Below are 27,230 nucleotides of genomic sequence, written 5' to 3'. Positions count from 1 at the left end.
AGTTTGAGAATTTCAATAGAAATTTAATTGGTTCTTAAAGCCATTTACAGATATGGATTGGATTGATGTGTTGCAAAATGGCAGACTACAAAATCTTCCATCTGCGTTCAAACAGGTCCTCCTTGAATTTAGCTAATATATCCAACGCAATATCATCTACACGGCTGAAGGAAAATGCAATCCCGATTTTCTGGGTCTGGGGAGGGAGTGTTTAGACATCAGCCATGTATTTTTACTGCTCATCTGCCAAATTCAAATAACCAGTTTGCCTCTATAGATCCAATCAGCAGCATAATTGGTGCTAATACCAATGTGAAAATCTCTGAATTTAGCTAATAATACATTAAGATAGAAACGTCTAATTTACCAGGATTGATGCTGTGCAGCTTGCAGACCTTATCTGGGTAATAAACACTGGAATTCCATCACTATAATAAAAAATTTCAGGAGAGATACATTTTTACTATCAAATCTGGTACACCACCAGAAATATACATCAAACAAAGAGGACACGACAAGTATCACATGTCATCTAGGCAGACTGAATATGAAACAACCAACTCTTGTGCTCCTTCCCACTATCAAGCACTTGGAGAATGGACCAACATTGACTGACACAAAAGAAAACAGGTCAAATTTCTGCCAATATGTACACCTGTCGCACCTCATGATGGGATCCCAGATTCGTTGTAGCATAAGAACGTGGCAAACATGAAGTCTACAAAGCCCTGCAACCTTCGTTGATCTAGAAAAAGTGGAAATTCAGCAATTGTCATCAAGAGACTAAATATTTTCATATTATTGATTGCTTGCAAATAAAATTATGCAATGATGCTCTTTTAAAATACTTTCGCCAGTAAACTTGCAAACTTTAGAGGATATGCCAAAAGTCATCTTTGTGGAGCAGGTAGCCTTTGTGAAAAACTGAAACACCTATTTTTCTGATAGTTCATAGAAAATTGCTTTCAATGCCAGATAAATCAATTTCTCAGGTGGACTAACAAAATTGCAATAATATGCAGTTGAAAGAAATGGAGAAAAAAGAATAAACAAATTAGCATCCGAGCAAATGTGCAGGCATAAGACATTACTCGTTTTATGGATGTTTAAAGATTAACTTGAGGTAATAATGGCAATCAATATCTCTGCCAACCAACTTTTTTTTTCTTGGATGCTAGGGAATATTTAGTGGCAATTACTATTCTTGTACCTGCTGTGACCCGATCAACAGCATTGTTAGCCTAGTTCTTCTCTGCCGGTGGCTTGCCACTTCTGCAGGATGCAGCTGAAACACCCCTTTCAATGCACTGAAGTTGGAAAATCCACGTAAGTTCCTGTAAAAATGTCATGCAGTGCTAGCAGCCACAATAAGAACAGTACAGAGATGGCCTAACTACTTCAAGTCAAAAGTGATTTTTTTTTACCCTTCTCTGTACGAAAATGTACATGGTACATTCAAGCATAAGCTAGGTACAGTCATATATTAAGCATAAAGTAACAAATATCATGCTTGACTACCAGCAAAAATATCGATGTCAGAACACCATCAGGCAAATCAAAAATAGTTGGACATGAACACAAGCATCATGTCCCTACTAAATGAGTCCTCCAGATTAGCACAACTAGTACAACTACAATAAACCAGCACCTATAGCATGGAAATACATTTAAAACCAACACATTACTTGATTCAAAGAAAATAAATAATTAATGGGCTGTGATTTCTGACATAGACAATGAATGCACATAACAAATACATTGCAAGAATTATTAAGAAAATAAGATCTCTGATAAATAGTCAACTACTGATTTGAGAGAAAAAAACATCAATAAAATATCATTAGCTTATTCTTCATTGGTTCCCATTGCATAAAACAACTTTGATGTGAAATTATCAAGGAGTTTCATTGATTATAAAAATCTGCACACTACTATTTCAAAAACAGTCAGTACATAATTGATGAAAGGAATTAACGTGAACCCCAGTTACCACAAAAAATATATCTAAATCCTTAACTCAGATCTAGGAAGCACGACTTCAAATCACATAAGGTGTTCATGTTGAATATTTATTGGATATTGATATCATATTTTTCAAAATTAAAAAAATACTCCAGAAACTTCTTGGATACACTTGAGGTATTTCCCTGCTACCTCAAAGAATGAGGGGCAAGACATGTTCTTTCTTTTTCTGATATTAACCTTTTAATAGTGAATGATTAATTTTGTAGTCTATGATGTTAGATTCTTAAATACGATGTAAGGTTTACGATCAATATTTGAATGATTACTACATGATGAACTTGTAAAAGTTGTTATTATCTTGTAAAGTATTTTCTACATTATTTTGATAGCCCATTATGCTTTACGGATGCTTTTTTACAACATATACATGAGCATATCTACTTGTATATGTTCATACACATGTATAAATATATAAATATATATATAAATATATACATTCATTGTTGTATCCCAGTCGTATCATATCCTACTTTTTCTGAGGTTTGCCATGTGAGCATATTGTATTGTGTTGTTTCTGTATCATGTGTTGGTGTCCCTTCTTCATCGACTCAAACTAATCTTTCCACTTGATACATATTTTCTTCTTTAGCTCTATTTTGGTCAAGTAAACCCAAACAAAAAGAATATATTGCGGGGACCAAAAATTTGACAATATTTATCTGTAATATTTTCAGTAAAACTGGGGTATCAAGCTACTGAATTGACTGCAGACAGGGAAATAACTCAACTAGCCACTTTAACTTTTAATATTATTACAATCGCCTAAAGTAGGTGGTTTCCCGAGATTATGGGAGGTTGGTTCCACATGGTAGCGGGTCTATTTCAGCAAATCAAACAAATAATATTAAGGTAATACACGTTGATTCTAATGACTCCTAAAGAAGGTATTATGTCCCTATTGGTTCCACATGGTAGAGGGGCTATTTCAGCAAATCAAACAAATAATATTAAGGTAATACACGTTGATTCTAATAGCTCCTAAAGAAGGTATTATGTCCCTATAGAATGTTAATAAAGGGTCACATGGCTTTTTCTGTCCTGCAACATGTCCAGATCTTGAGGTTCCGTGAAGTGATACATTTAGTACATCTTGGTCAAGCTTCTAGTCGATTTGAGGGACTTATTATGTCAACTAGAACAAATTTATTGCTCTTTTTCATAAGAACATATAGCATACGCAAGCACTTATATATGCTTGAACGGTTGAACAATTTTTGACTGATAGTGTTTCAATATACTACAATACCTGAAGAAGAAAGTTGTGGAGCCAATCCAGTGTCTGAGGAAATGTCGTTGCAGAAATATGAGCCACTGTCAATCCCTGCTTCAAAAATCAAAGGCAAATTAAAAAAAAGAAAGAATCCTCTGCTTTCCAATGCATTTGATTTTTAAAATTTTCTCTTGGAATATGTTCAAGCACAAGACCAAAATGACATTTAGTACTGTATAGAATGTGCGATATCAAATAGAGCACCAAGTAATGAACAAAACATTTCCAACAGAACATAACGTTTCCCAATTGCTAAATTGGACCTATATCTGTTGCTGTAGAATATATTTTCAAGGGTCCATTTAGATTCAGAAAGCTACAGTGAGATGGTCGTTCTCAGGGAAAGATCCAGATATGGCCAAGGCAAATCTTGTACAACTCAGCAACACCAGAAACTTTGTGCAGATAATAGAATTATATTATAGAATGAACCATTAAAATGTACTTTTCAAAGCAGATTGTCTACAAATTGTAAGACATCATACAGCATTCTCTAAGAACCTTAACAACATTTTCTACCAGAACTTACAATAACATAAATCAGTAGATATGCACTTCAAGATCCAAGCACTACATCTCAAACACCATACACAATATATAAAATTGGAATAATCAAAATATATGTGTAATTGCATATGACAGCACACTTCTGAGCATATAACATTGGATGGAAGAAATAAGTGTACCTGTGACTCAAAAGAGCAAAGATAATCCTGAATAGTTTTAAGATTGCTTATAAGCTTACTTTGATCCTGCAAAACAAGGAAAAAAAGTACCTCTGTTAAATTTTAAATATAGCTAATTTCCTTTTTTGCTTTTCTGTTCAAGTTACATATCATGAAGTACAATATAATAAATAATCAAATAAGAAAGTAAGCCTTGACATAGAAAAGTATAATCAACTATCCATTCTAGCTACTACAATATGTTCCCCTGAACCAGTATGAACCATATAATTCAGAGGACATACTCCACAGGTCAGGCTGCAACTCATGCAGAGCTTAAAGTGTGTAATTGCTAAGGTATGTGTTGAAATCACAGGTTAAAGTAGAGAAGAAAATAAACCAGGAATCCTTGTGGAATATCTACTCAGTTCACCTGGGTCTTTACCAACTTCAAAATCCAAGATTTAGGGAAGAAAAAAGAGGGGCACTCTTCATTCTTCATTCGAAACCAAAAGAATATATATAGTTAACTGACTAATTCGACCCTAAGTTCATCAGCATCTTTAATATACATAGTAAAGGACCAAAATAACATCACCACATAATCTATTACTACGAAACAATAGAAACCTTCCTTCTTCCACATCATGGTTGCTTGATGTTACAATTGATGCCTGACCTCAACCATATGATGTGTAAGTACAAACGATAAAATCCCACAGCACCCATCACTTGTTCTTTAGACAGCTTATACCATAAGAACTAATTATAATGACGAAGGATAGTTTGACATGGCCAAATAAAATTATCTTTCCATTTGTTCACAAACACCCATTGACGTGTTCCTTGGAATAAATAATTCCCTATATGGATTTATTTTAAATTTGTCACATAAATGGTTCATCATGGAGCAAGAAACTGGAATGGATCAAAATTGGTGGACAAATGCATTGCTAAAGATGACTGCATATTAAATTTACCCATAACAGCAACACATAATGTACATACCTGCACGAGACTTTTACCCCCAAATGCTCTAGTGGCGATCCACTCCTCCAGTAATGCCTGCAGAAAAAAAAAGGATACATAGGAGCCAAAATATGTTTACCCAGATATAGAGAATAAAGAGAATATCTACAAATATGTATCAAATACTTACAAGTATGAAATCACACTACCGTTGGAACTAAAACATAAGTATTTAAAAGTTGAAAGCCCTATGCTATCCACAATCACATTGAGCCCAATATAGTTAATAGCTGCTCACTAAATATAAAATGTTAGCATGAACTTTTAACAGCTTGGGGCCTAAAAAACTGATTTTGCCATCATAATATGTCAAACCAAATACATCTAAACAGTCAACTACCTAATCCCAAATTCGCAAAAATGCTCATAAGTTTTTGTTGAATTACACAAACAAACATCATAGATTGATCTACAAACCAATGGCAACACACCTTGAAAGGCAAAAACAAAAACAAGGTGAAGCGGATGGGAAAAGATGTAGTAGGGAATCAAACATTCTACATGAGCACAGCAAGATAAGATTGCAGAGGTGAATTCAGAGTAACTAGTAAATGTAAGGACTACATGAGCACCTTAAGCACAAGAACTGCAATAGCAGAGGATAAAGTGATGGAGAATTGATAAAGGCAGGTCAAATTTCAGTTGGCAAGAACAAAAGGAGAAGGAGACCAGGAAACAAAATGAAGAACTGGATGCTACTTGTGGGAGCAGACTTGAAGTTGTTACCTTGATAGAGGATTAAGTTTCATAAAGTGTAAATGGTTAAAAAGCACTTTATGATTAAAAAGACTCAAACATGATCCTAATAGATGGCATGATGATGGTCCATAGTGTAACTGACTATCCAACAAGCAATAGCTACAGCCATCAAAATATAAGCACTACCATAATATATGTTCAATCACAAACCAGAAAAAAGCCAAACCTTGTGATCAAACTCCACCATCTTCAAAACTATAGGTATGATTATTGGTTCAGCAGCAGATCTTTCTTTCTTCATGGAGTTACTGCTTTCTAAGTCTAATTCTTTATTAGGTTCACCTGGAAAGTCGCAAAGTAATACTTCAGAAGATAGCAAAAAAAAATTTAGATATCAGTCTTTCTGTTCTGCAAGATATAGGGAAAACGTTTAGCAAAAACAAAGTTCAAATTAACTTTTGGACAAAAGCATCTTATTAAAAAAAAAAAATCTTCTGCCTTGTTCCATATTTGAGATAGATAATGACTGAAATCCATCATCAACACACTCTAAATTCACAGAAATTTCATAAGACAACCTTGAGATTTAGAAGATGTCCCCCCAGTTTCAGAAGCAGATGTCCCCTCCCCAGCTTCTTCCATCTCAGGACAACACTTCTTATTTCCAGAGTGGTCCACATTTGTGGAATGGCGTTTCTCAATGCCAGAAGCATTTCCTAAATTATGTTCTATATTTGTTGTGATATCATTCGAAGCCCCACACTCTGCGTTCTTTTTGTGTGTGTCTACTGACTCTCTGTTCTCCTCGTCCATTAAATACATACTTGGATCCAAATGTATACCCTGCCACAAGAATATAGGTGGAAAACACAGTCAATGTAATGACAATGAATTAGCCAAAGAAGATCTAAAATAATAATTCATGACTGATAAATACTGCACAAGAACTTAAAAACTTCAATTGAATTACCAACCAATGCCAACTTGATTAGATAAAGACTGTTGATTGGGTTGATAGAACTTAGTAAGTTCATTGTTTGTGACTGGCTCAGGAGGAAAGAATATTTGTGGATACCTGTGAATCCACCCAGTGACGAAAAGATTGGGATTATAGGTTTTGGTCATCCCCCAATGACAGATGCACCCGACTTTGGTTAATGCACCTCTAACTACATAATTGGTGGAGTGAGAATGATATGGGATAATATATAGAAACGGTCATCTTAAGTGTTGAAAATGAAGGCTATATTGTAAATTTGAAGAGAATCTACACTGATCTGTTGAGATGGTCTCGAACTTGGAGATCGATTTTAGAAAGAAATTTGATAGCAAACCTGTAAATTTAGATAATCTTTATTGTTTGAGATATTGGGTTTTGTCCCTAATGAACTAACGAGGACACTTGTTCAATGGATGCAATCTCTTATTTTAGATTCTAAAAGATTATGAAGAAGTTTGGGTATATGGTGGGCTTTTAGCTATACAATAGCAACACCGTAGAGTCAGCTCAATATCCTCCAAAGAGTTCGCATTACATATGGTATTGATGCTTGCACTCTACTTTTCGAATTCCTAAACCACCATAATATCGCAGTTTTGGACATTATCAAACTGATTTTTGTATATTTAGGCACTAAATTTTCCTTATAATTATTCTTCATGGAATGAGGTGTATCTAAAAAAGGAAATTAAATTAATGTCGAAGTATACTGACAACTCACTATCATTTCCTTGGTTAGTAATCAGAAGCATAATGTTGTACCTCCAAACCATATAAAATCAACTACTCGTGAGATTTCCCATTTATGATTACGAAGTCTAACTAGTCAATAATTCCTAGTAGTGATGCATGACTAACCTCCATTAACATAGAAGTTCTGACTATTAAAAGTACACCTCAAAGTTTGCAGCTGAAAATGGAGGATTTATTGGCTGACTGATAAGATATTATCTCTTGGTTTTGATGACACACGTCCATCATATAATTTTATTTGATGTTCAGTTGGTTAATCAAATACATTCCAAGATATTGATATGGCATTAAAAAATAAGGGAAAACTAGTTTATTTTAGTGATAAAGCTTCTTCAAAAGAAAAAGATTCATATATTAGCATGTCCAGCAGCATGTAACAATAGTTAACTCCAACATTATTTGATGTAAAAAGGGAATCCTGGATTATCAAAAACATAACTTTGAAAATCAACTGCATGAGCATGTTGACAATGTCACAGCGAAAAAGAAATTCATATATGTTACTTATAGATGATTTTGTACTAAAAAGTTGTACATGTAGTAACAAACACAAACATATGAAATGCTTGTAGTTGATATAAAAGGGCAACTAGAAACCCTTATGGGACATGCTTCTTAATTTGCAAGTAGCTTAAGGTGAAGACTCTTTCATATGATTAAATAGATTTATCATATGCATATAGAAGTCTACTTAAAATTGCAGGGAACATGAAAATAATCTGGCGACATAGAAGAGTACAGCCGATATCTAGCACATCCAAGACTGATGAATGTCATCCTGTGGCTGAAATGGCTACTCTTACATAGTGTTTTTTTGCTCTTTTTCCCCTTTATTTTAAAATAGGACTGGAGGAAGCCCATTGGTGCCCTTTACTCTTAAATATTGTAGTTCATATGTGCAACCACAAATTTTACACATTGCACTTAACCTTTATATTCCTGCATAAGAAAACATGAGTGCAGGGAAGCAAAAAATTTAAAAATTAACAATAGAAGTTAGACTACCACACCTCAATTATGATAGGTTTGCCATCTTTCATTGCCTTCTTTAAATCACCAGCCAATCCTAAAGCATACAAAGAAAAAGCTTTTAATCATGGTTGAGGGAGCCAAAATTTATAAACTGAACAGTTATATGGGTTATTCAAACATGAACCACTTTCTACATATGTAGGCATTCACAAATTATAACATCAATCTAGTAAAATATCGATAGATATAGACAAAAATCACTGAACTACCTTTACGAACAATCCTGCATTCCCTGCAAAATTCTGTAATAAGTTCTTCAGAAGAATTAAAATCTCGAGACCAGACTGGTGTGGATGTTAATGGGGCACTGCACAAAAAGTTAGAAGGCACCATAACTTTATCTGGTTCTTATAATTTAAAAGCAAAATAGTATGTAATTCCATTGGAGCATTTCTATGATTCTAGAGTTGTCCAGTTTATAACCGCTTGGCTAAAGCTCACAGATGCACCAAAATAGAGAGTATTACAGACCTATAACTTCCAGTAAGGAGGTCCTGAGACAAGTAACAATATCATTAAGCTGTATTTTTTGGAGATAAAGCACCACATGCAAGTGTACAAGGTATAAGCTTTGCTTAATTTTTTTAGAAAATTCTTTAATTTCTTGTTGTTTTGCATGTATCTTAAGGTAATATCCTTAACAAATAAGCATAATTTTCAGTCTTTGTATGATCAACAGATGATCCAGGGGTCTAATCATGGAGAAGAAAACTAAAAAGAAGAAGAAAAATAATTATTATATGATGAATAGATGATCTGTAAATATGAGTATAAAGAAGAAAACTTGTTACCTAATTTCAAGCTTTTAGCATCATCCTTAAAGCAGTGCTCAAATACTAGCGAGTTTACCTGATATATACCAGCTTACAGAAGAATCATTTGTGATTTTCCTTAAGTGTCTTAAAGTTTGGTTTATACCAAAGTTTTTACCAATTAATAGCCAGTAAAGAATGGTCACTCAAGAATAACTCCATAAAATAATGATTCACTATAAGCTTCCAGAACTTTTTCAGGACACTGTCATTTTCAAAAGGAAACTCAGAAATATTTGGAACTTTCCGATGCTGAGATATGAAGAGTTTCTTGTTGACAAGGTTATTACTCTGAGATATGGAGAAGAAAGCAGTTCTTGTTCCGTTTTAACATTTTCAAGATTGTGCGAATTGATCTTCCCAGCCACTGGATAATGATTATAAGCTATTACATGGGATTTGATCCACATATTGTCACATTTACTATGTTGTGGTTTTTCTTGGTGCACTATAGTTCACACTACATAATCTTGAAGATAACGACCCTTGGGTCCTATTCCATGTAATCACTCAAGTTTCTTGCTATGCACTCTTCACTTTTGCTAAAGTTTGTCTTTGTATATTCTAATCTGTGGACTGTGTGTGTGTGTGTCTATATATATATATATATATATATATATATGTTTTTGTGGACTTCATAATATACGCACGATGTAAACAGAGGCCTTTGCAACCACTACAGGTTTCTATGACCTGAATTGCAAAATTAAAATTTAAACCATTATTGCAATCTACAGGATCTGGAATGCCTACGTATGAAAAATCATGTTTATAAAACCTCTTGCCTATGCATCAACTCCTCCCAAATATATACTTTGAATGGCACTAAATAGTGTGTTGATCTTGTGGCGTTTTGATGCATAGGGGTCTTCAAACATATAATTTTCTTGCATTGGCATTTTAAGTTGCCTAGACCCTATCCAATGGTTTAAATATCCCATTTTTCAACCACCAACATTGATTTTTGCTTTGGGTACAAAGTCCTTCATATACCCATTGTGCACTATATATGAACTCATTACTACATGTATGTATGTATATGATAAAAAATATGTATATGTGTGTGTATATACGTATAGCCTGGATGAGAGGGAAGCACGATTTCAATAATTCCATTATCTCCAATTTTCATGATGATCTGAAGGCTGAAACCCTTAAGGGTTAATGGACTGATAAGGCCAAAACTTAAGAAATTAAGTTTTAGTATTCAGTTATAAATGTCATAACATCAGTATAATGGCTTGTAAATTAAATCAGTGTCAGAAAAACTTGTCCTTATTGTATCATTTTGTGAAAAGCAAACAATAGATAAATCTTGAAATGGCAACAGTCTCACATAATAGCTGCTATCAGCATTGTATAAGTCAAAATGCATAAAAGATAGTTGTTCATATAGGCATCGTAGATGTCAATAAATAACATAGGTAGCAAAGGCCGTGTAGCAACGATCCAGGACCTCGCCCAGGAAGGGCTAGCTTAGAAGGTTATTGATTGGGGTCCTCGGCCCAAGTACCCCAGTCCTTTCCAATGAACACCAAATGTGGGAATAAACTCATGCCTACACAGGTCCTCACACACTCATTAGCCTTGTCATCCTCGCAAAGGAAAGGGTTCAATCACAAATACCACGACTAGCTCGTGGTCAGTCTCCAAAACGAAAGAGTCCATACTGCTATAGCACCAAGCACATGGGTTGTGGGCTGGGCAAAAAGGACATGTCAGCTGGAAGGTTATTAATCAGCTTCCTTGGCCTATCTTAAGTACTCAATACCTTCGCATTTTGGGACCAAACATTCACCTGCATGGGTCCTCAATTCTCAGATGTCACCAGCCATTGTAACTGATATTATGTTGTCATTCAGCAATAGTGGGATTAAGTGGTTTGACCTCATATGTGCCTTGCAAGATATCTAAAAATTTTAAAGTTTGTACACTCAAATTACAGTGTATCTATACTATAATTTAAGGTATAGACTATTAAGCGCATAAATTGGGCTATTTTCCTTACTAGTGAATTACTGAATTTAATATAATCAGTCCAATACCTACCATGCAGAGTTATTTCTGATATAGAGTTGCAAGAAGTTGATATTTGCAGTTGGAAAAGGGAAAACAAGAAGCATTCACACCCATTTGTCCATTAGTCAGAGATTAGATAACGGAAGGAAAATGAATAAATTTTATAAGAAAATCTCACATGGAATGAACCTGGCAAAAGAAATTGTGAGATCACTTACTCCGTCGATGTGCGCAATAATTCATACACCATATCTGTCTGTGTGATAAAGAAATAAGTTGTTTTACTAGCACTATTCTACTTGTTCTCAGAAATGTTATCAAGACTTCAAAATCCAGTTAAATTCATGAAAAAAAGTGACATACCTGCAAAACATTTGGTAAATTTAGTCGTTGTGCTAGTTGTGTGGCAATTGTAGATTTTCCTACACAAGCAGTTCCGCAAACGAGAATAACCAATGGTACCCTTTGGTGATGAAATCTAAAAGACAATAACCAAAAGAAAAACAAAGGAAACACAGGTCACTGTAGGGGTTCTTTGTAGCTAAATATATCGATCAAACTATAAATTTGCATCTCAACAAGGATAACATTTTAATGGGGAAAAAAAATCTACAGATAGGTAATCATAATACAGTGAAGATTGATATATATTACATGCATTCTTAAAATGACACTTGTTCAAATAACTTATGATGCAGTCATGAAACATATAAGCTAGTTATTGTGTTTAAATATTCAAATGGATCTATTTAGTCATGCACAAAGCATATAGACTAGACAAAATACACAGAACAATGCTAGCAGCTAAAGGATAATATATATACTTAAGTAATAAGAGATTCCATATTGCCCATATTGAATTCATCCTTGGCAGCCAATACCGGATGGCCTACACATCAGCCTGTTGTCAAAAGTATGTTCATCCAACACACATGGTGATCTTTAAAATTAAGTATATAGGGAAGCATCTTCAGGTACCAAGCATGAAATAGCAAATTAATTTTAAGTGAACTTTTGGTGCATATGAACATGTTTGTACAAAAACAAATTAAAAAAATACAGAAGTATTATATAAGTTACAAAGAGAACTAACTAATTTAGTTATAACCGATGTTCATGATATTAAGCATCTAGCCAGTACAGTTTCTACAAGAGTTTGCATGCTCCGGGATATTATATTTCCCTGATCTCCAGAAAATTTTGAATGCACTGCATCTACTGATCAAATATCTTACTTACCTAGTCATCATCTTATAGCGGTTTATGTACTCCTCTCCATAACCCCGTCGCTCCATAAGCTGCAAAGGGAACTCAATTGAAAGCTAAAATTATTTAAATAGTTCCATAACTTAGATATACATTTTAAAAAAGAAAAAAATCCACTTAAATGCAGCACAAAAGAAATGGTTAGCTGTGGTCAAGGATCATTCTCTTGATACAGCATCTTCTTTAGCTTGAAATTGATATTATCCGGTTGTGCCCACAATTTTTACTTCCACTGTAGTGTTTCTCACAGAGCAATGTAACAATATATCTGTAAGGATCTGAATTCATTTTCTAGCAAATTAAAAGAATTTCAACTGATTTCCATGCAACAATTTAAAATATTTGGATCAGATGTGTTCCAGATAGAAGTGAACCATATAATTCACCTTCAGACAGTATCATTGTAAGACATGGATCTTTAACTACATCTTTCTGAAAGTAACATGACGCTTATGAATAGATAACAGAAAAACCTTCTAAGACAACATAGCACCAATTTGTGCTAAACTCCCTCTAAAATAAGCTAAGGTATAAGGCTCATGAAAGTCATTATTGAAGAATAAACATATATCAGAAAACAAGAATATGAACTGCTCTGCACTGTTAAGAAATAAATGGGTCCGGGGAAAGATAATTTAGATAATACACAGATCAAATGCTATTTCTAAGAAACTGTTGGTTCATGGTACTGATTGTTATGGTTCGTGCCATGCAACAGTGACAATCTAAAATGTGAGAAATTTAGAGGTCAAAAATGTTTTATGATGCAATGAGCCAAGTTCCTTCGTTTGCTGAAACATCGAAAGCCAAACAGAGATTAGTTGTTGAGAGGAAATACCTTGAATAAATTAGCTTCCAAATCAGATTGTGAACTGCAAAAATAGTTTAAATAAGAAAGAAATATCAATAAATACCGAAACAAAAATTAAGTAATACTTGCAAGAAGGACGCAGTCAATAAGCAAATTTACAGATTCAAGTGCAACTCCAAGAACATGATTAATAATCTTCACAAGGAATCCAGTAACAAAGTACATTGACTCTGTTCCTGGCAAGCTATCATCATCTATCTCTGTGCAGCAGTCTTCATGTCCGGTCGTGTCCAACATATGCTATGACTATCTGTAATATACAAATGCTAACGTTGTTTTGAGTCTTTTAATTGACTTAAGAAACCATGTCAAGCATGAAATAAAAGTTGACCCTCTCATACATAACAAGATCACCACCAACAAAAATCCCTCTAGAATCCTAAATTTTGAAATTGAGTATCTATAACCATTAACAATGATAACATTAGTATCGCTCTGATTTACCATTATATAGAATGCTAATATCTAGTGAACCTCTCTGTGTGTGTATGCACATATGCATTAGTGTAGTGTGAGAACTATAAGAAACCTAATACATGAAGCTTAACATTACAAATTTGAGAGGCTTTGCTCTTATTTGGAAATTTGCTTTTGTACTTGTTTCATCTCAATATCCGATCCCAACTAGTTTGGGATTAAGGCTTAATTGAGTTATACCTGTTTTATATTAATATGGAGCATCAAAGTCAAGCCTTTTTTTTTATTTTCACTCACACGCCCCATGGTTTTGTATCATGCCCGTTAAGTTGCCTAATGGTTCAGATCCTATTATATTTATTAATGTATTCGATTCTTTTTTATCAGAATTCATAGAACCATGCTCTTCTATAATTTATTTACCTTAATAGTGCTATATATTGTTAGTATTTGTTTTGTCATACAAGGTATCTAGTTCATGTTAAACTTAACCACCAACAAGCAAACTTAAGAGGATACACATGATATTGGATGGTTTTATGAATTCTTTATCTGATATGGCAATTAAAGATTAAACATGAGCTTTTAAAATTACAAAATTCTATAGCAAAAATCTGGAATAGAAAATAAAAGTCAACTACAATATATGCATATTGACATATATAAAGAACAAAAATACTTCTTGCATGTATATTGTTCAAGATTTGGCATGGTAGGTTCACATATTTCTAGGATGAAGTACTCAACAGCAAGAGAACAAGATGTTCAAGCACATCCTCATGCTTAAACACCCAAATGCACATACATCTTGCCAATGTAAATAAAGAATTATAACATACAACTTTTTTTGTCAAATTCTACATTCTGAGACCTGAAAATACATGAGATCTCTAAAAAGTATAAGCATGTGATGCTTCCTTTGCTAAATATCAATGAAGCAACTGAGAACATTTTCCCAAAATCTTCAAGGGAGAAAATTGATGCAGCGCATGTCAGTTATCAAAGTTCATTGATTAGTGATAAAAGAGATGGTTGTGCATAACGTACACATCAAGAAGGCTATTGTCTACAAGCAGCTTTTTGAGTTCAAGCGCAATCTTGATAGCAACATGATTAGGAATCTGGAAAAAAGAAGTCCAGAAATAAATTACTAAATTCTGTTATCAGGCTATAATGATATAGCTAGCTCATTATCATGAGCTTCAGAAAGAGAGATTTCAAGAAAAGCAAGAAGGTAATGATTTTGTACCATGAGGTCTCAGTGAAGTGCATCCTCATGAAGAAGCCTTTTCAGATAACAAAAAGTCTTCATGTAGCAAGCAATGTACGGACATAATGGACATCTTTAAATTGCAGAATACATAACTATGCATATCAAATATTAACTATGCATATCAAATATTAATATAACATCAGAGAACAAGCGTCATGGCCACAGTGAATAGGTCAAAGTTCAAAGCACCAGGCATTCTCCCCATTTTTTCTTAACCCCCAAATAGGAATACTGCACTATTAACATGCATAATTCTTGTACATGCTAGGAAAAACAGTCCCATGATCTACAAAAGGAGAATGAGAAAAACTGACTTCTTTTGCCTTCAAAAAGGACTGCAGTGACTTAAATTCCTTCATGCTCTATATTGAGGTGACCCTACACGCAAGCTATTTCAAAGCAGTTATACAACAAATAGATTAGAATTGTGACATAACCAAAGCTATCATATCATGGGTTCAAAATGACTCCAATTAGCTAAAGGACACAAAAGTTCAAGCCTCAAAATCCACCTCAATCATCTATCAAAAATTTATTGTCCATGGACCAAGAACATGTTAGTTTTACTTGGTAAGCTGACTTGCACTCCAAAAGGCAATGTTATTCGTGCTATCTTGTCAAATTATGGGTCTTTCCCTGGAACATGCCACTGATTTGTAATGCTACGAAGGGCAAAGATGAAGATGTTGGATCCCCATCACTACCACGAGAGGATGTAATCACACTTTTATGATGGATATTAATAGAAGTGATACTTTCCCTTTGCCTCTGCTGGGTTCAAGTATGGCTTATTTTCCTTGTAGATGGTGGTATCACATGCATGCAAGCACACAAGGCCTGGTAACAATGTGATGAATCCAAGACTTGCATGTACACAAGCATACACAACACGGACACACATCGTCCACATGCACACAAGAGCACGAACATGTATTATGTAGGTATTCTTTAATTTAACATTTCCTTTAGTATCTTATAAGCTCCATCTTCAACTACAACCAGAAATCATGTAGCCTAATCTACTACTCATCTATCCAACCCAAAAATTTGTTTGCAGGACACTTGAGCTATTTTTGCATATTGCATAATAATTTTGAAAGGAAATAGTGAAAGCAAATACAAATAACACTATGTCATATTGTTGGTCAGAATGAACGATTAATATACATATCGAAGTCATACACCATATGACATGAATAACATGTGATATACTGCAGGAATACATGTTTGCTATTGGGGGTGTATCGTGTATCCACCTACATCATACAGCATTGAATAGCTTGGCTTATCCAATAATGTACCATTTTTGCAAGGAATAATACAAGTCAGAGCCATCTAGGACATATGCAAACCACCCAAAGACAATAGAACCTCTCTCAAGACTGTTCACCATTAGAAAATGCTCAGTTCCTCTCAAACCCTCCAAATTCAAGTTTACACAAGACGAGTTTGGATATTTCATTTCAAAAGTGCAGTGTCCCTTGAATATAGGATCACTCAACAACTCAAATAAGTTAGAATAGGTTTTGGTATCTGTCTTTTCCTTTTTTATAATTCTAACATACAAATTCTCTTCTTGTAAAAAGCATGGAAGCATTAAGTTAGAGAAAAGTAGATGAAGGGATTACTCCCTCAGAATATAGAACATAACTAAACTGTGTCAAGGCCAGGTCATATAAAACAATAAAAAGGTGGAAGATCACACCAATAAATATGTTGAAAACTTGAACTTAATGGACTTAGCAGAATAGAATCTGGTGAGAATATATTTCTCAAGAATGTTAGCAACATTCGATGGATGATATAGTGCCTAATATCCAATAATTAAATAGAAACAAGAAGTTCACATGAAACATCAAAAACACATCAACCAAAAGATACATGCCGGCACCAGATCCAGTTTCCAACACAACAGACAAACATCTAGTTGATCCCAGTAGATACTTCCAAACTCAATCAGGCTGATACCGCATGTTAAAGGACATTCAAATACATGGACTTAAGCTTCTCGCAGTCTTAAAATACCTGCTAGTGAAGTAACCAATTTAGACCACACAAAATTCTCTTAAAAGTTTTACCTACAAGGATAATCAACTCATAGAAGAATCAAAATACTATACGAAGAAAAATTAAACGAAAATCTTTTTTTTTCCCTAAAGAATCTAAACAAAGAGCGAGGGTCAATCCAATAACTATAGAGTTAGGTTACCAACAAGATAAATATTTCCACAGAACAAGCAAGCATAAGTTTACATAAAAATAAGGAAGAATCAACTGATAAAAGAGCAATAACCTTCGTTACAGTTAACATCCTGCTGAGAAGGAATCTGGACAGAACATAGTAATGATCTGCATTGTCCCCAAGCCATACTTTCACCTAATCGCCAAAATTCCAAGCAAATTGCAAGAGTTGATGAGAAAACCAAATAAAACCCATATCAAGAACTCAACAGAACGCCGTATACCCAAATCGCCGCGATTCCAAACAGAAAGAAAGGATTGACGAGCAAATAGCGACAAACCCCACATCAAGATCCCGAATCCAAGAAAGAGCACCCAAAGATTGCTCTTTTGGGTGCGGTGGAGGATCGGAGCAAGGGTTTAACCTTGACGAAATCGTATTTGGAGGAGGCGTTTCGGGCGGGCAGCGAGGGGGCGGCTTCCTTCTTATCTTCGGACGAGGATTCTCGCGGGGGAGGAGCATGGGAGAAGGCGGACGGCACCTTCCCCGTCATCTCGCTGAGGCTGCGGCCCAGCATGCTGCTGCGGATCGCTTCGCAGCTCTCTCCCTCCGATGATGCCTCTTTCATCGCTCAACTTCTCTCCTCTTCCAGGACGCTTTCGGTTTCTCTCGGGGGTTCGACGGTGCCCAGCACCAACTGCACGGCGAGTCGATGGTTTCTGGAATTTTACGGATTGTTTCTGTAACGTACGCCACAAAGATATTTTACATTTAACTCCCCGACTTAGTCGGATATTTGTACATTAGATAGTTAATAATTTGTGGAATTATGCGTTGTTTTCTGGCTTACATGTAACGGTAGTTACGGATTGTTTACAAATGTACCACCGAGAAAGCCGGTAGGTTGGAAGCTAAGGAGACCGTTAGCCAGCCAGCCAGCAGTAGTTTGGTAACTAACAATAAATCTAGGATTAGAATTTTTCGTTGGGGGCAATAAAACGTTGATGTTCAGTTTCCGCTCGTAACGGATCTGATCTATTCTAGCTTAGCCAGAACCACGGTTAAACAACTAATTGGTATGTGTGACACAGAGAAGTTTTTTCTTTACCCCCATATTTCGGTGCGAACCAGAGATACCCTTTAAAAAAATATACAAGTACGCAGTAAAAGGAGAATGGAGATGCTAAAACACATTGGATATGGTTAAAATGAGGTATCTCATAAACTACAACCAAGAGCAAAGAACTGCTGCAAATGCCTTCCGGCCTGGAGATAAACTTTCACATCTTTTCCCATCCTTGAAGAGGCACATTAGATGTAACCAGAGATGCGAAATACAATTGTGTGCAAATAAAAGGTATAGAAAGATACATTGTCAAATCAAATAGATTTGAAGAAAAAGATTCATGCAGCCGACTCTAGCTAGTCAGGGATTAAGACTCAGTTGAGTTGAGTTGGCTTGCACATGATACACGAACATATGTAGAACACGGGAGGTAGAACATCCTAGCTAAAACCATTGCATTGCTTCAGAATGCAGTAAACTCTTGCATAATTCGTATGCTCCCATATACAAAAGATAAATGAGAATCGTAAATCAAACAAGAGTAAGGTCTGATATAGAAAATTCTCTGTATTTCTTTTCACGGATTGATTTTTTTCCCATCAGCATTCAGAAAAGCTTTTCCAAATATCCATTCAAGGTCCATTTGATAAACAAAAGAGATGTTAGCAACAAAGGATAACATTATAGAGAACGAGCATGGAGCAGCGGGGATGCCGCAGATGTGCCTCTTTTCACTTCAAGAAATAGCATGGCATTATTGCAGATATGTAGGTCAGACGCCTGTGGAATCAGAGGTCTTAGAAGAGGAAAGTTGACCAATGCGTTTGATATATCTAGTGTCCCTTGAACTGCCTCTTTGTAAGTGATGGGGACTTGAAATGGTCATTTGCCCTTGAACTTCTTAGTTGCAAGAGACGGTGGAGCATTAATCCCCGTAAAAGCACATGCCAAAAAGCTGATACCAACATGCTAATGACCCTTGAACTTCTTAGTTGCAAGAGACGGTGGAGCATTAATCCCTGTTAAAGCACGTGCCAAAGAGCTGATACCCATGCAAAGCATGTTGGAAAAATTAATGCGCACGCGGAGACTTAGGCCGCGTGCGTGCCCGCTGGGACTTACATGGACACGCGCCAGCGGGCGCACGCTGTTGCCAGCGTCCGCAGGCGCTAGCCCACCACGTCCGCTAGCCGCGAGATGATCGCCAACGCATCCGCAAAAATTACCTAAATGCCCCTGCCCAAAATTCTATAAATACCCTTCATTTTTTCTTCTTTCGGCACACGAAAAAATAGAAAAAAATTCTGGAGAAAAGTTCTTCTTCCTCTTAGCCACTTCTGATTTTTATTTTTGCAATTTTGTTCAGCAAAGTTTATTTTATTCTTTTTATTTCGTTCTTTGTTAGATCTGCAAATCCGATCAGGTTCGATTTGGCTTCTTCCGAGACGTACCGAAAAAGAAGTTTAGGATCATCGTATCTATGAAAAGAATTGCCGAGAGACCCATACGTGGGGGCAAACACTTCTTTGGATTGTTAGCAATACATCACCTAAATAAGCAAATCAAGCTATAATTGCAATTAATAGAAAAACATAACATGAATAATATATATAGAAGTGTTTGCCCCACGTACAGATCTTCCGACAATCCTTCTCAGAGATACGACGACTCTAAATTTCTTTTTCGGTACGTCTCGGAAAAAACCAAATCGAATCCGATCGGACTTGCAGATCTAGCGAAGAACGAAATAAAAAGAATAAAATAAACTTTGGAGAACAAAATTGCAAAAATAAAAATCAAAAGTGGCTAAAAGGAGAAAGAACTTTTCTTCAGAATTTTTTTAGTATTTTTCTCTATTTTTTCGTGTCCGAAGGGAGAAAAAACAAGAGGTATTTATAGGATTTTGGGCAGGAGCATTTAGATAATTTTTGTTGATGCGTCCGTAGTCATCTCGTGGCCAGCGGACGCGGTTGGCCAGCGTCCGCGGATGCTGGCAACAGTGTGCGCTAGCAGGCGCCAGTGCGCGCCCGCTGGCGCGTGCCCACGTAAGTTCCAGCGGACGCCAATGAGCGCCCACTGGCAAGTGCGCACGCGGCTCGAGATGCCGTGCGGGCATTAATTTTTCTAACAAAGCATAAAATGGCACAGTTCAGATAGTGGTGCATCAAGAGGAAATTTCCTGCCTTCTTTGTACACGAACAGAATTGGTGGATCAGCATGACAGTCAGGGACAACTGTGTCTATTGCTTGTTCTTTCTCATGGATTCTCTTCTGCCTTCCCTTCTAAATGTTGTCGTCCTTGCAGAAACTGCTGCAAAGCATGTCCGGGATTCAATTTTCTCCTCTTTGAATAAAACATAAAGAGAATACGAAGGTATCAAGATGATTAGGCCTCGTACCTTTCTGAAAAATCTTGCACCCTTCTTTCCCATTCCTGTCCCAGCAAGGTTCATGTCAAGGACAGATTTAGAATCAGGCCTCCACTTCAACTCTTTAAGCACAGAGAATAGGCTTGCCAGGGCAGGGGTGACTTCATCATCCTTCACTTTATTGCACGAAATAACTACAAGTCTTTGCAAATCCTTCCAAGACAAGATTACCAACTCCAGACCTTCTGTAGTTAACAAGGAGCATCCCTCCAATGATAGAAATTTCACCCACCTGTAAAGCAATAAAAGTTAATTATAGTTTCAGAAAGCAAACAGTTTAATACCATCACACATTTAACCACAATAATGTAATAGAATAACTAGTTGCTATAATCAGTCCAGTTAATGTAAAGCTGAAAATAAGCCAAAAGCTATATCACAAGGCAGCCCAACATGGAAACATAAAAAATAAATACAACAAAAAAAATCCATAACATATTTACCACGTTCTGCAACTTTCTAGAACTCATTGTGAGCAGAATACTGAAGGCGTGATAATAGCCAGTATATAGGCATCATAAATAGCCACACCATGAAAATGATATGGTATAAACAACTATTTTTTCAACAATATACATGTTCAACTGACAGCAATATGGAAGAAGGCTAGAACATCTGCTTCTCTCTCAATGTGGAAGATCTATTTTGAGATGAATTCTTTCTCTAGTACATTAGCACTGATACACTTGGCTGTCATTCTGACAAATGCTTGTTCCTTGATATTGAATTTGAATGGAATCTTGACATATAATCAAGCAAAAAGGAGAAAATAAAATGGAACTCTATATGCTATCTCATTATGCATTCAGATATATACCTGAAGTTGAGCAATTTTTTCATTATATGGTTTCTTTTCCTTTTTGCATTCACTAATATCAAATTTATGACTGCTGATGGAAAATGAAACAACATTCTCCCCTGGGGAACTCATCTTTAAAACTCATTTTGGTAAATAATTTAAGGTTTTGCCTAAATGGATTGGCAATAACTAGTAAGTTTCATCTAAGAGTGTACAATTACCAAGTCTCTATGTTTTTACAAGAACAATGAACTACCTTTCGGCAACATCATTAAATATAATGATCTTTTTGAATTGCACCGACGACCAAAATCTCAAATTTTTAGTCCACAAAGATATAGTCGATTTGTTTTTTTGAATATATTATTTTCATTGAAGTAGGTGGGTCTGAAGTAAAGTCATTAAATAATTTAAAATCTGTGACCCATCCAATATTAACAACCTCCAATTGAAATAAGAAAGGCTGGAATAAGAAATTTATCAAATTCTATCATATCAGCGAAGAAAACTTCGTCACCAACTCCAACTCTCAAAAATGAAATTCAGGCCTTTCACTAGCATCAAACTCTAGAAATCTGAGACAGATAATGAACCTAATACGGTAGGCCCCACAGAGACATCAATAGAAGTACTCAAAAAACTAGAAACCATTTACTAAAATTAGAAAAGTAGAAACAAATAAAATCTCCTCTTTAGACATCTTGCAGCCCTAATATTGTATCTTCAAGGTGAAGATAGAGGTTAGCTGTTGTACAACAGTTTGCATCTTGAAAGTCACTTTAATTTCCTGCTAAGGATGAATACTTCGCTAGACTGGCAATGGCCATATTCAATACATATCTGAACTTGATACCACTAGGATACAGTCTGGCATGTGTCAGATACAGTCTAACAATGGCCATTTAATTTAAAAAAAATGAAACAAAATATGATGAGGAGACAATCTAGATAATTCACAAATGCATATTGCATACTTTGGGGGCTAGAGGGACTATGCATCGAGTGGCTTGGGCAGGTTCAACACCTAGATCCATGATATATTGAGACAAACAAAACCCTCCAAACCCACTGTGAGTAACATACCAAAAGAGAGAAAGGAAGGGAAGAAAAGAAGAGAGAAATAGTTGCATATCATGTCAGGTCACTAGCAACATGACTAGCCAGCATTGTAAGACAAAGGACATATCAAGAATTGCAAAATGTTCACAAAAAAAATGAGGGAAGAAATTTCCAACACGAAAAAAAGCTAGCACAAATTTTTAAAGTACTGATTTCAATCTCAACAATTTCTTATTACACATGCCAAGGTAATATTCTACACATGGTATATGAATGTTAACTTGCAAAACCTTGGGACAGTTATAATTCAAACTAAAATGTATGAAAAGGCTCTGAAGACAATTACCTACATGTAGCATTTAAAGTTTTTGGACAATCTCATGTCATTAGGTGCTTTGGAATTCAGACCAACTAAAATGTCGAAACATCGTAATTAGTCAGATGTTGAAGAACTTAATTCTGATAATGAAAATTGGAGGCACGTATGTTGCCCCAAGTGACACTCCACAAATGTAATCAAGGTTTTGGCATCTGCAAATCATGATTTCCACTGGAACTAGGTCAGATATATGAAATCCTGCATGATTGTCATCTGGATATTTTTTGTCTAGTTCTCCTAAAATTTCTGATGGCTTATGTTGTCCTCGAAGAAGGCGTCATTCCAGAAAACTATAATGCACTTTTCCAGGATGTTGGAGCATAAATTTCCACGGTATTTTACTGGTGTTGACTCTTTTTTTCTATTCTAAAATATGTTGTATTAGCTTGTTGATATCATCCAGCTTTGAATAAAGCACAATTGTTTTTCATCCCAACATCCTGAGTGTGCTTGCACTAATGATGGTACAATCCTAGAACCAATAATGGTAACCAAGGGACAATCAAGAGGATAATATGATGTCCAACTAATTTTTCATTAACCATGGAATAAGAGCTATGTAATAGGAATTCACAATTGCCCATACGGGTAGAAAAGCTTTGTTTCAATGTCATCTTCTTTTCCCCCATTGGTTTTTTACTGTTTTATAAAACAAGTGTTGGCACTACAATGAGCATGCCACCAAAAACCAAACAATCCCAGAAGAGTACTAAAACATCGTTCAAGAAGCAGCCAACTCTAGGAATTCCTTATCCGAATAGTCAACTATCTCAAGTACCCAACACACCAAGACCAAGAAAGAAACCACACAGTTCCAAAACAACACTATGCAAAAAGCTTTAGTGGATCACAAGATTACAACATCTAATGATGATTTTTATATCAGATATATCGCTCAAAATTCGTGACATGCCTTTTTTAATATATTACTATGATTCCCAGACCTGGCAGTGGTGAAAGCCTCGTGCACCGGGCTGCCCTTTTTCATGAGTGTTATTCATTGTATCCCGTAAATTGATATGAATGCTTGTTCAAGCATGAAATGAAAACAGATTATCTATCATGTATGTTTCTTGGATAACCTTCACAATCCCTATGTCGTGCAGAATGCCATCTTCTCCAAATCCATAGATATAGAATTTAGTGTTCCAGTAATATATATGAAGACAATGATGTTTACATATATAAGCATATCTTCAAGATTATATCAATTGTTAAGATAGTAAAGTTTGGAAATGATGCTTTGGTTCTTACAAGTTCGTATTGAAATTTACGAAACAATGTCATGATAATGCCAAAGATAGCATAGATACACCATATCTGATGCATGTTTTATAAATACAAATCGATCCATTAAATTGGCCCTAGCTAAGGCTAATAATGATTGAAACCTTCATTTGTTGTGCTTCCTATATATGCTTTATATTTCTTTAATGCTTTCAGTACTATCATGGATTAGATATAACAAAAGAATATAAGGAACCATCAAATTCTCTTATTAGATCTAGCATGAAACAAGTGTAGAAAAAACACCAATTAGTGCAAGAGGAATCTACAAGACCCTATATATGAATGATAAAGGAATCTACAAAACCTACCCCAACCGATAGATAGGATATGCAAAGGTTTGCATCGATGGAGTAGTTATTAACAGTAATAAAATGTCAAGGACTAAAAGAAGCGGAAAGGCGACACGAATAATGAAAGCAAAGTTTTTTTTATCACTCTGGTTCTACTGCACCTTTATGATGCCAATTTTGAATCATTAAGAAAATATTCTGCACTGCTGGAGGAGCACCTAACATGCATACCTTCACCTAGCTATCAGTGGCGCATAATCTTTTGAATTCTTTTTTAACTAACAGTAGTAATTCGGGCATGAATTACGCTACCTCAGAAATATTTTATAACACTAACTACAAGGTTAAAAAGAAGATGAGGGGAAGGTGAGAATCCAACAGATGACTTTTAGGCTGAATTGTATCTCCACCCACAACCACACCATTTATCTGCTGCGAAGAAGCCACAATTAAATTCTTACGTCTTGCAAGGCCATCAAATCATCAGGCTTGTAAAACTTACCAAACTAACCTAACACTCAATAATGATGAGAAACCAAAAGACAAATAAAAAGGCGAGGGAAGCTTGAGAAGAAAATTGATACCTGCCGATGCTCGTGATCCTGAACATTTCATCGTCCAGTCCCCAGCAATCCTGAAACACGATCTCCCTGACCGACTCACACACCATAAACAGCGCGTGCAAGCTTCTCTTATCTCGCAGCTGGCACCGCCGCAATTGTAGCCGCTCGATCGTTGGGCACGACCCCAGGTGCTCCTCAGGCCCCGGATCAGTGTCAATCTTCTTGCAGCTCTGCAACCTCAGAGTCTTGAGGTTCTCACAGAAGGACAGCGCCGCCATCCACCCGCCATCCATCCGGTGATCGCAGATCGTCAGCTCCTCCAGCATCAGGCAGCACCGCCCGACTGCCGAGATCCCATCATAGCTCCCCTCGCAGCCGCTGAGCTCCAGCTTCACCAGCCGCTTGCACCCATTGGCCAGGATGGTGAGCCCGATGTCGGTGACCCCGGGCCCACCATAGAGGCCCTCCACGGACCCCACCAGCCGCAGGATCTGGAGGTTCTTGAAGGCGGAGATGGGGCCAAGGGCGAGATCGGTGCACTGGTGGAGCTCCAACTCCTGGAGGGTGGCGCACTCGCCGGCGACCGTCAGGAGGGAGGACTCGGAGGCGGCGGAAACGAGGGCGAGCTTCCGGAGGCCCGCACAGCCGCGGGCGAGGGCCTCGAGCCCGCGGTCGATGACATCGGTGGGGAGGAAGCGGCACCCGCCGATGGGGGGCTCCGCATGGGGGTCCATGCGGACGGAAACCAGGCCGCGGGTGAGGACGCCGCCGCCGGTGGCGGTGCAGGAGGAAGGGGAGGCGAAGGATGCGGGGACGAGGTCGACGTCAGTGAGGTCGGGGAAGCGGAGGGGGAGGCGGTGGTAGAGGAAGGGCCAGTCAAGAAGGGTGAGGGAGCGACGGAGGCGACCGAGGAGGCGGAGCCATCGCTTGCAGACCAGGGAGGCAGGGCTATGGAGGGGGTCGGGGAGGGCGGCAAGGATACGGAGGAGAAGCTCGTCGGAGAGGAGGGCGGTGAGGTCGGGGCCGCCCGCTGGTGGCGGCGGCATTGAGGCCGGGATTCCGGCGGGGAAGGGCTCTAGGGTCAGGATTTGGTCTCCGAGCTGCATCTTGAGGACCACATGCTTGAGGGGCTTGTCGCCGAACCAGAAGTCAGGCCAGCTCGTCAGGCGGCGTTGGGGGCTCTGCTGATGCATCTAGGACTGAGGCGGGTCTCTCCGGCGGCGGCGGCATAGGTGAGCGGTGGTCTGGTGCTCCGCCGGCACATTGCCTCGTCCTCTGGTTCTCGCTGCGCCCTGGTACCACCACGGTTTCTTGCTTCCCTTCGCTCCCTTCCGTTCAAACTTTTTCTCTCGAGTTAAAAATAAAATTGTTGCTAACAAGTTATTCTATTATTCCAGTCTAGGCAACGGATTTCTAAGAGGGAAGAGATAAAAAGCCTCAAGTGGTGGGGACCTTCATCGCTTTGTCTTATTTAATTTTTCTTCGTTTGTCTCATTTGACGCGACGCTTGGAGCTGCCGCCGAGCGGGGATTTTTTTATTCCTGCTCCGAGCGGGGATTAGGGGTGCAAATGGGTCGGGTCGGGTCGGGTCGGGTCCTAGGTGACCCCGATCCGACCCGGTTTTTTGTTCGGGTCCCAATTTTGGACCCGGACCCGACCCGGTTGAAGATCGGGTTGGGTCGGGTCGGGTCCGAGTCGGGTTCGGGTCGGGTCCGGGTCTGATTCGGGTCGGGTCCGGGTCCGATCGGATCCATTTTTTTGTGCTTTTGGAAAAAAATTTGGGCAAATCTAATTTGGTCATATCATAATTATGAGGTGCTAGGTGACCCATGACTTGAAAGACTTTGCAATTGAGCTCCAGTCAGAACAGATGACCCATGACTTGCTAACTAAGTCGGTCTACAAGCCAAATTTCATATCACATTATTTTTTATCTATATGACTGATTGGACGGAACTCGGTGTCTCCCAGCTCCCCTCTCACGAGGACAAAAAAAATCCCAGACCTTCTTCCAAAATCCAACTCCATTACAGAAAACTGGC

At 37.3% G+C, this 27,230-nt stretch overlaps 2 protein-coding genes across 9 annotated transcripts; both read right to left on the bottom strand.

Moving 5' to 3' along the window:
- Positions 1-401: 401 nt before the first annotated feature.
- On the bottom strand, positions 402-18,060 carry LOC103716556 (P-loop containing nucleoside triphosphate hydrolases superfamily protein). Of its 5 annotated transcripts, none has more exons than XM_088718657.2 (17): positions 17,738-18,027; positions 17,425-17,508; positions 15,108-15,164; positions 14,906-14,979; positions 13,409-13,442; positions 12,544-12,602; positions 11,668-11,782; positions 11,523-11,560; positions 8,683-8,780; positions 8,452-8,507; positions 6,267-6,531; positions 5,915-6,030; positions 4,969-5,025; positions 3,982-4,047; positions 3,272-3,346; positions 1,211-1,334; positions 402-745 (listed from the first exon to the last, which is right to left on the bottom strand). In XM_088718657.2, the coding sequence occupies exons 3-16, from the start codon at positions 15,108-15,110 to the stop codon at positions 1,242-1,244; spliced, it is 1,149 nt and encodes a 382-aa protein (XP_088574783.2). In that variant the 5' UTR covers positions 15,111-15,164; positions 17,425-17,508; positions 17,738-18,027; the 3' UTR covers positions 402-745; positions 1,211-1,241. The 5 variants fall into 5 exon arrangements, with proteins under 5 accessions (XP_088574783.2, XP_088574784.2, XP_008802820.2 ...); XM_088718658.2 differs by having other exon boundaries at positions 1,211-1,307; XM_008804598.6 differs by lacking the exon at positions 15,108-15,164 and having other exon boundaries at positions 11,523-11,556; positions 11,668-11,726; positions 17,738-18,060.
- A 777-nt stretch (positions 18,061-18,837) lies between these two features.
- LOC103711681 (F-box protein At5g51370-like) lies at positions 18,838-26,588 on the bottom strand. 4 transcript variants are annotated; one of them, XM_089929712.1, is made up of 4 exons: positions 25,210-26,588; positions 20,779-21,040; positions 20,425-20,687; positions 18,838-19,548 (listed from the first exon to the last, which is right to left on the bottom strand). In XM_089929712.1, exons 1-3 carry the CDS (start codon positions 26,379-26,381, stop codon positions 20,637-20,639), a joined length of 1,485 nt encoding a protein of 494 aa, XP_089785838.1. In that variant the 5' UTR covers positions 26,382-26,588; the 3' UTR covers positions 18,838-19,548; positions 20,425-20,636. The 4 variants fall into 4 exon arrangements, with proteins under 4 accessions (XP_089785838.1, XP_038976523.3, XP_038976527.3 ...); XM_039120595.3 differs by having other exon boundaries at positions 18,911-19,548; positions 20,425-20,690; positions 25,210-26,550; XM_039120599.3 differs by lacking the exon at positions 18,838-19,548 and having other exon boundaries at positions 20,397-20,687.
- Between the last annotated feature and the right edge of the window lie 642 nt (positions 26,589-27,230).

The sequence above is a fragment of the Phoenix dactylifera genome, chromosome 3 (genome assembly GCF_051530095.1).
Source record: "Phoenix dactylifera cultivar Ajwa chromosome 3, Ajwa_hap1_PhDact_Kaust_v1.1, whole genome shotgun sequence".
NCBI classification, from domain to species: Eukaryota; Viridiplantae; Streptophyta; class Magnoliopsida; order Arecales; family Arecaceae; genus Phoenix; species Phoenix dactylifera.
This window is presented reverse-complemented; position numbering and strand designations above follow the sequence as displayed.

Bases quoted from the DNA above. Each gene is read 5' to 3' on its own strand.
- LOC103716556 (XM_008804595.6), bottom strand. From the start codon at position 17,941: ATGAAAGAGGCATCATCGGAGGGAGAGAGCTGCGAAGCGATCCGCAGC. The intron at 6,532-8,451 runs GTGTGGTAGTCT...TTCTTGTGGCAG, and splicing joins GCAAACCTATCATAATTGAG to GGTATACATTTGGATCCAAG. The intron at 3,347-3,981 runs GTACACTTATTT...TTTTTGAAGCAG, and splicing joins TTTGCTCTTTTGAGTCACAG to GGATTGACAGTGGCTCATAT.
- LOC103711681 (XM_039120595.3), bottom strand. From the start codon at position 26,381: ATGCATCAGCAGAGCCCCCAACGCCGCCTGACGAGCTGGCCTGACTTC. The intron at 21,041-25,209 runs GTATCAATTTTC...ATTGCTTTACAG, and splicing joins AGGATCACGAGCATCGGCAG to GTGGGTGAAATTTCTATCAT. The intron at 20,691-20,778 runs GTACGAGGCCTA...CATGCTTTGCAG, and splicing joins GTGCAAGATTTTTCAGAAAG to CAGTTTCTGCAAGGACGACA.